Genomic DNA, 9711 nt, shown 5'->3' with positions numbered 1-9711 from the left:
CAGTCTCCGTGGATTATAACAGAGTCAGTGGTGTGAAGAGACAGATACAAACGGATAACCATCACTGAAGAATATTGAAGAATCTGTGTCATTGACTGCAGGCGCGCAGCGAGCGCAGTGTCACAGTTACAGGCTATCCCCCCTCCAGCGCTGATGACGTTACCTCCTTCCTCTGGTTTTTGACTATAAAGGAATTCAGCACTGAACAAACAGCCCAGAGTAGAAAACAGAAAAATCCCAAATATGTCCCAATGAATATTGCAAACCATGCATTCAGAGCAGATGGGAACGTTTTCTCCGCGTATTTTTTAAGGTATGCATTCGCCCTTTGACAGTGAGTGAGACCTGCTGGAAATGAAACACGCTTTTAAAAAGAAAGTATAAATCCTCGAGCACCTGCCTGCGAGAAAACCAATTGAAGTCGCTGGATATCTGAACAATCAAAGACACGAGACTGGACGTTGCGATATGAGAATATGAATCACAGAAACTATTTCCATTTACAGGATTAGTGGATTTGAGAAAGACTTTTTTTGCGCAACGATTCTGTGGTCCAGCACACTGGACTGTAGTGTTATTCGGTTTTTACTGACACTTACAGTAGAACATCTTTTCTTCTGTGATTAAAAAAAACAACGATAAGCCATCACTAACGGAATAATTTAAAGCTAAAGAGACTGGTGGACAATATTAAACTTGGCACCAACATGTCTCCAATGGACATTACCGTATTTATATGCGCTGCTGTTTCTGTCTGCCTGGTCGGTAAGTGGAATTGATAATTACAATTACAATACCGTGCGATAACATTACACTGGGTTCAAGCAGATATGACTAATAAAATATGTACTTTATTAGAGAAAACATTTCAGTAATTATGAGTCTATAGGCTCCGGGTAACCATATACGTAAAATATATGGATTCATATGACGAACCTTTATTTTAAATAAATGAAATATATGTTAAACCTACTAATAATATGTCAAATCATTTGTATAGAGTTACTTATTTGCACGAGTTATTGCTAAGGACATTGTTAATCTCTGAGATGCTCTGGGACGCTGTATACATGATGTGGTCCATTTGATAAAACAAATATACATTTCTGTAAAGTTTGCAATGGTTATGGATTGCCAGCCCTGACTATCAAATGTGCTTAATAACATTTAACATGACACAAAAGCAAAGCGTCTTGAGCTACAACTTAAGATATGGTCTAGGATGAGATGTATTCATCATGTACAAAACGGACTTCACATATGTGTGTGATTGTGAATAATATATGTCGTGTTCTGAACTTGTATTTGTTTAGCCTAACGCAGAGTATAATTGCAGTGCTTTTGACTACCAGTAGGTGGAGTATTTTCCATGTATTTGGTTAGAAGTAATGTCGGCTACTGTAAAAACATGCATGATATACAAACAGAGCTGTATTGGTCCTTGTGACCCTGGCTGTTAGGGCCAGCTGTATCTGCAGCAAAACAGAGGTAACTTTTTATTGTATTTGAAACTGTCACGCCCTCAAAATCAGATCGCTTACATGTTCAAGCAACCCATGCGCTCAAGAGCAATCTGTGGTTAGACAGCAGAGCCTTTCCAAACCGTGTCAGCGCTGAAGTGCCTCACTTGTGTATATATGCGTTCCTCTTGACAGCCAGTGTGACCCAGCAAGATGGGAATTTTGCTTCAATTGCTCCGACACACAAGCTTTGTGCAATACCAACCTGGAACATGTGGAAACTGGAATAGAAATGTACAAACGTGCTTTATCAATACACGTGGCTAGATATTCCTTGTTAGTTTGGGAGTAAAGCACAGTTAAAGCACACTTCAGGAAGCAGGTTGAAGCAAAGACAGGAAAGCTCAGTGACTCACTGTAAGCTATGTTAAAGCAAAGCATTGTTGGCAAAAGCTGGTGAAGCAAGTAAAATACACAGTCATGCTATAAGCATGGGAAAAGTGTGGCAAACTGTCCGATCACTGTGAGAATATACCCTGGTAATCTTTAAAGTGATCTGACCTCAAATGGGTAACCTGCTATTGCATTGTATTGCTAAGGTCCATGGTTTTATTCCTGGAGTAGACCCTCGCTGGTCCAGCTAGCTCATACAGTGCATTCTCGAATTGAACGGGTCACCAGCAAGACGCACAGGTATCCAGACTTTATCAGTGTCAGGTCTGCTCTCCTGGGGCATGGCCGTTATCTGCCAGCTATACAGAGCTCCGATAACCCTTTGGGGTCACTTAAAGGGGCAACAGCAGTAACATACGATAGGCATAAAGTTAAGTAACTCTTAGAGGGCAGACAGCAATATATATATTAGGGTTCGTTACAGTTCTCAACAGTTCATAAAAAGATGCACAAGTGAATTTTCCTATTTCTACCCTGTGAACAGTGAACAGCGTCACTGTATATGAAAGTGCTCCCTTTCAAAGTAAACAGGAGTAACACCAACACCAAAGAAACCAAGGAAACACACCAACTACACTCCTCCGTTAAGTTTTCTTGCTTTGTCTAGTGCCTTTCCAAGTAGATTTCCTTCGATGTTCCCCTGTTGTTCTTAAGCGTGGGAATGACACTGTGAGGAAGTGGATAGCAGGTCCGGAGGCACCCTGGAATTGTTCTTGTTTGCAAGGGTCAAGGAAACCAAACACACTACCTGCGTGTAGAGAGTGCCTTCCAAACCAGCCTAGCACACAGTGTTTATCACAGCTCCCCGACAGCTTGCAACAATAGACATCATGATAATACTAATGGAACGGTTCCTAAGCCTCGACTGTTACCAGTAACTATTGTTAATGCACTACAACCCCCATTGTTCGAATCAGGTTTTACAATGTGAAACGCTGATGATTGCCAGCTGTGAGGAACTGGGCTTGTTCACCAACTGCACACATATTGCACAGCAATGTTTCTCTGGATAGGCACTTGCCCAATTTACAATAGCAACTTTGCTGAAAGAGATGTGTCACTAACAAGCACAGATCGACGTTTATTTAAAATAATGTTACATTTCTAATGAATAAAATCTAATTTGATATTCATTAAACTCTTCAAGGCAGTAGTTGGCTTTTTAAACTTTAGAACAGCTTTGTGAATATCAGAGTATTTTATTATTAAAAAGATTTGAATTTTTGTTAAAGATTTGTGAATAGGTACAGTATCATTGTTTCTATATATATATATATATATATATATATATATATATATATATATATATATATATATATATATATATATATGTGACAGTGTGTGGTCTGAGGACCTGCAGAGGACTACAGATTATGTGACAAATGAAAAAGGCTTTGTGTAATTAATGACAATAACATTCCTGGAACTGTAACCAGTGACTTCATTTTTTATCACAGTTCTGTTTTGGAATGTTTATACAGCCTTTGACACATAGCAGGGAAGAAATCCTGAAAACAGTAGCCTGGCAGATACTGTCAGATAATTGGATCGAAATATTCTCATTATCTCACAGTCATTCATTCGTGGGAATTCGTTTCTTGTTCGTAGTGTGTGTCTTTATGTTTAAATACGGGATTCAGATTGCTTGTGTATAAAATAAAAAAAATGGATTATAAAAGCTAATAAAAGATCATAAAAGCTCTACATCATAAGGCAGGGCAGCCAGAGAGTGTAGGCGTGCAGTGAAGGAATGCTGGCTGGCCTGAGTGTGGAGACGCTGGGGTTTAAACCCAGGTTCAATTCACTCAGTTGATTTGAATACAAAATGAGCCTTGTGGGACAAGCAGTGTAGCATACTGTAGTTCCTCATTTTAACTAATCTCGCTGGATCCATTTCATAAGAGGCTGATACTTGTGCAATGTGGTGTGTTTACAGTATCCAGCTATGAAGGTAACCCAGGTGCAGAGCTGTTGTTGTAAGCTATAACTCTCATCGTCCTCATATATTATAAAATGACTGTTGGAGGGCCTCCTGTTCACACCAGCTGTGTTATCCACACAGATGCAATGCATCATGTAAGAGTAGAATAGGATTGCATGTTGCTAATTTAAGACACATTGGGAGGAGGTGATGTTCCAAAGTCCAGTGCAAAGGCTGAATGATTTCCATAAAGTGGAGAATGAGCCAAAGGAAAAGAATGCAGTGAATGTTAATATCCTGAGGGGAAGACTGTATCCTGTGAGTCTGGAGCCGGGTCAGACAGTGCTCACACGTGTAATGCTGGCATGATCTGAGTTTGGAGCGTTACATCAAACCGAAAAATGTACACAGCAATCTATTTATATATATATATATATATATATATATATATATATATATATGCAGTAAGAATGGGCTGAGAACTGGATGCAAAGGAATCTGAGCTTTTAATGGCAGGGGATGGTGTACTGACTGCCCAGCAGCCACCTGCCTACATGGGGGTGGTTCATGGTTGTGTAGGGTTATGTTATAAAGTCACATGAACGTTCTTTCAGCTTTCGGCTAGTGTTGTTGTGTTTACCTTCCTTCTGACAGGGAGCTCTCAGTCCAGCCATTATGGGAGGGCTCTCTATGGAGTATAGCATGTCTACCGTACCTGTTGATTTTACTCTTATTGGAGCTTTTAAAACAGAAAGTACGATAACTGAGTGCGGTAAGAAAAGGCCAAACATGACCAGTTATCTTTATTGTTGAGGATTGTTTTGTCCCAAAGATAACGGCGCCATAATTCAAATTGAATCGTAGGGGGTGTCCTGCTGATATGACCGCTACATTTAAGTCTGGCTTTAGAAGCTGTGTGTTAGCTCTATGCAGCTTTACACTCATTGAGCCAGGGAATAAAAGAGGTTGTGAGAACACTTTATGAAGATGATGCATTGGCATAGATAATCAGTTTCTGAAAGAAGCTGGGCCAACTAAGGCGTCTGAGCAAATAGAAAATGTGCTACTTTGGTCTAAGAAATGCAAGAGTTATTGCTTCCTCGCCAGCGGAACACATTTGAAACAGGTTCTGAACTCGGGTGATCAGAAAGATGATAATAAATATACAGCTCAGCCGAAACACAAAAGCTCTTCTTCTTTTCCCAGCAAATCATTTTAGGCTCCTTTGTTTTGAACGGAGCCGGGTGTCGGTCAAGGCACGGTCATGAAGTGACAGAGGACAGCATGTATTTATAAATGTTGTTGTTGTTGCCTTGAGGATAGAAAGCCCTCTTCCTTTCTCCCTGCGATCCCTGCCTCGCACAGGCCACGGGCTATCGCATGCTCGTGAAGAATACTTCTGGAACGGGAAGCAGTCCGAGTCCTGTACCAACGGCAGATAAGGGAATTCCGCAGATTATAGCTGCTGCTCTCAGGGGTTGTGACAGGGGATTTCCTTGTGAAGCCAGGGGGGCGGCTATAGGGCACTGCTCTGGAACCATTCCTTAATATCTAATAGAATTAGTCACTCTGTGACTGTAAATCACTCCGAATTCACAGTATGTGCCCATTGTTACATCACCTGTGAGACATAGTTATAAAGGGCAGAGGCTTTTTGAAAGCCAGTGCAATGTAAAAAAAGCAGCTTTTACAGAGAGGAATCAAATCCTTTTGAAGCTGTAGTTTATCTGCTCCTTCTTGCAAATGTAGTTGTTTATTTCCAGTTGTATGCTGTTACACTTCACAACAGGCCCCCAGGGTTGCTGACTCGAACACGCAATGGTCCATTAACCAGCTCTATATGGTACGCAGAGGAGGATGAGGCTGCTATCTGACTGAGCACAAATCCAGAGCTTGTTTTATTTGGCTTGGTTATATATTAGACTCATTTGTTGGCTGCCACAGAAACAAATACATACATCACTGAGCCTTAAGGTTTACATCATGGAATGCCACATACCACACAAAACAGAACAAAATACTTTATAGTTACCAAATAGAATGTAAAGATGGTGCTGCCCTTACAAGTCCTTAAAAGCATAGCAAAGTGTAATCATGCGTGGCGAATGCATGGAAAAGCCAAGCTCAGCACTGTGAAGCCCAGGGCGATATGGTAAAGCATATAAAAAAATAAAAAATAAAACTTTTATGAGGGTCTTTCTGCTTTTCTAAATATTGAAATGGTTATATCAATCAAGAGAATCCTATGAAACTGTTCATCACCTTGTCAATTTTATTAATCAGTGATTTACTAAATTGAATATTTATCAGAAAGAAGCCTGTGTTTTTTGTCAACTCCAGCTGCATTCAATGACCCTTGGCTTGACACAATCCAGTCCTGCAAACCTGGACTGGACTGTAATGGAAGCACGAGCCCCTTGGATAGGTGTGTTATGAACAGGTAAAGTAATAAGATTCATGTCCTATGTAGTAGGGATTGATCCAAACCTTTCTTTGAATGATCCCGGGAGGGCTTGTATTTATGGTGTGGTTTGATACACTGCCACAGAAGAAGCTCTTTGAAGCTTGTTTAATGTAATGCTCTTTTCAGCCCACCCTTTCCATATTCTCTTCTTCGCTTCTTTAATTGCCGCTAATGGAAAGCAGGTTTGCTTCTTTTTGACACCACAACAAGCGTAACGTTGTGAGCCAGGGTTTTTTTTTTTTTTGCTTTCATTTCTCTCTCATGGAATGCGGTCTGTAAAGCATTGGGAGGTCAGAGAGGGGTAAGAGCTTGAGGAAGGAGAGAAGTTCTGTTCAAGTGGGCAACCTTGGGGGTTTTCTCTACATTCCAAGCGATTGTTGGTACTAACAGACCAAGGGAACCTTCTGGCCAAGGCTGCTGTTTATTTCTAATGTAAAGTACCATGTTCACTTGTTATGGTACTTTTAATGTTGTTCCTTGATACCAAATCCTCGTTCTACCCAAGACATCAAGGTCAGACATTGCAATCTAGCTATGACTGCTGGTATTTAAGGAAAGTTCATTTCCTATAGGAATGCATGTAGCAGCTCTTTTTTCCCCATGCCTGAAATCTGACTGTCATTTTAAAACATTAAAAAAGGAAGTTAATTGAGTGCCAGTTCGGTTCATTCTCGGAGTGCAGCTGCTGCAGCTACCAACAACAGTAATGTGGTTTCGAGAGGTGAGTCACATTTATTGCAAAATCCTTTTGTATTCTGCTGTGAGTAACAATGATAACTGCCTGTGTTGCAGCTTCCCAGAAGAATACAAATACTATGCCAATCAAAGTCTGTCAGAGATCTCGTAATTCCAAAACTTCTGAGAATGCAAACAATGTGGTGGAAAGTCACAGATTTAGACAGTTATTTATTTGTTCATCATAGATGGTGACTCGCTGGAAACCTCATTCCATCCAGTGTGGTTCTTCATTAGATATACCACTAGCCTTGTTCTAAAAATATTATCACAATATATATATATAATCTGAAGGCTCTCTCTGCAGTCCTGCCATTCCAATAGCGTGCTGTGTCAGAAGTCAAACTCGGTAATGGGTCACTGATAGAAAGCGGATGTAGTTTGAATTTTTCTTTCATAGTGTAATCTGGCAGCACGTGGGAGAATGGTTTGGTGTTTGAAGTGGTGGCAATTCCGTCCCAGGGCAGATATATTGAAACCAGGCACTTTCCCTCATGTTTTTATCTGTTGCAGCTGAACCAGCGATATATATATATATATATATATATATATATATATATATATATATATATATATATATATATATATACATATATACATATATATATAATGAAGCACAATACCAGCACCTTTTAAAAAACATATTGATTTTAATTGTCAGAACGAGAATGAGTATGAAAATATTCACTTACAGAACTATATATATAGTTAATGCATTATATATATATATATATATATATATATATATATATATATATATATATATATATATATATATAATGCATTAGAATAGTCAAATATATCCACTATCCAGCAATGTGTTAACAGTTAGACAGCAGCTAAATGGATCAGGTATCTATTTCAATGTAATTTATACGTTTCATATTTTCCGAACATCAAGGTGGTTCATCACATCTGTACCATTCAATATATTCTCCACAGGGATGCTATGAATCTCAAGCCTCATAAAGAAGTGTGTGAAGGGTGAAAGGGATTTTAATATGGTTGCATTTTATGCTACCTGGAACAGGAGGAACACAATAACAGTTTAGACAGAGGCAGTGTCACTGCAGCAAGTCATATTATATGCCATATGGAATATGTAAATGAGAATATTGCACTCCCAGACTGCTGTATACATATCACACCCCTAGAGACATAGCACTGCAAACTAGGAGTTCCCATCCATTGTGATTTTAAACACTGTAACAAAAGGCTGTATAAGTTATAATTACACACATGTCATTATAACATTTTAATGTGATGCGCATGTCATTATACCATGTTATCGTACCAAGGTTTTAAAGCATGTTTTGGAACATGTTTCTTTATGAGTGTAAAGGTGAATGCCTTCAGTTTAATAATATTTAAAAAAAAGATTATATTTGCATTTCACTGGCCACAAAAGAAATATTTTTTTAAACAGCCAAGTAAGCTAGAGTATGTGTCCGCTGTGTCATTTCATACATTGCATAATGAATATTGATGCTGTCACCTGCGCAGAGGAACCCTGCTGTGAGTGTATCCAGTAATGCTGCCCTTACACAAGGCTCACCCACTTACTGGAATGGCACTCTGAAACTGAGAGCTGATTTGATACCTGCCCTATAGTTCTGCAGGTCCTTCATAATCACCACCACGGCTCAGATATTGGAGACCCTGCCCAATCGCTTCGCTAGACTGATGGAGAGGGTGGAGCACCTTCTTTTGATTAAGAGTACATCTGTTTTCGATATGCACGACACATGGGCTTAATAAAACAGCTTACCCTGAAACATCTATCGCGCTCCATTATCTGAACCCCACATTTAATAAGCCAGCTGTAACTTAAATATGCTACAATAAAAAAAAAAAACAGTTCATATATTATATAGAAAGAAATCTCCACCAATACGATGTTGTTTTAATAAATCGACCTCAAGCTAAATTATTGTTTGTAAGGCAGTAATTAATATTTCTTAAAATAACATTAAAAGGTTAAAGGTTTCATATGGATCTCATGACCTAAAGTAATTTCAACAACAGTCATCGGTTGACTATAAATTAACATGTAACTGAACTTTAGAAAAATGGATAGTTAACGTATAATGGTACAAATAGCGGTCTGCACTTCTGTATGGGAAAGACTGTAAAAAGCTTTTAAAAGGTGATTTAATGACCGCTGATGTTTCGTGAGCCTTTACGTTGACATTTAAAACGTATGCAGTTTTTGTGTTTTGGCTTCGACCCTATCTGATGACTCAGTACCAAATGATCTGTGCGAGTGTTTGATCCATGGTTTATTCCAAGTTACCACGCGGATAAGCAAGTCTCTGCTTCAGACAGTCAGTCTTCATTTACAGCTCTGTCTTTTTCTTCCAGGGCTGGTCAACAGTGCCAGGATCTCTCCACCAAAGCTGATCCCTTCAGAGGAACAGCATGTGATTGAGGCTGGAGACACTCTGACAATAACTTGCAGGTAAAGGAAATGATCTAGCATGGAACATGTTATTGTCTTTCCAAAATACTTTGAAATCTCCACATTGCTTACACAAAACAAGGTTCTTTGCTAGAATTTTCATTTCATAATATTTTTTAATAGGCATCTATAATCTAACTTTTTATCTAGCTACCTAAGCCATCTGCATGATATCAGGGCATCTGAAATAAAAACTCTTTTTGCAGTCTCCAAAATGACC

The 9711-nt window shown here is 39.1% G+C and overlaps 1 protein-coding gene across 1 annotated transcript in view; it reads left to right on the top strand.

Annotated features, from left to right (window-relative positions):
• The first annotated feature begins 202 nt into the window (after positions 1 to 202).
• Positions 203 to 9711, top strand: part of LOC117412244 (vascular endothelial growth factor receptor kdr-like) — a 50452-nt gene continuing 40943 nt past the window's right edge. The window contains exons 1-2 of the mRNA XM_058989391.1: positions 203 to 765; positions 9395 to 9491. Coding sequence (XP_058845374.1) covers positions 708 to 765; positions 9395 to 9491 — 155 coding nt within the window. The 5' untranslated portion in view covers positions 203 to 707. The remainder of the gene's footprint in view (positions 766 to 9394; positions 9492 to 9711) is intronic.

Source organism: Acipenser ruthenus, chromosome 16 (assembly GCF_902713425.1).
Source record: "Acipenser ruthenus chromosome 16, fAciRut3.2 maternal haplotype, whole genome shotgun sequence".
NCBI lineage: Eukaryota > Metazoa > Chordata > Actinopteri > Acipenseriformes > Acipenseridae > Acipenser > Acipenser ruthenus.
The sequence above is the reverse complement of the archived record's forward strand: the minus strand, read 5'-3'. Positions and strand labels throughout refer to the sequence as shown.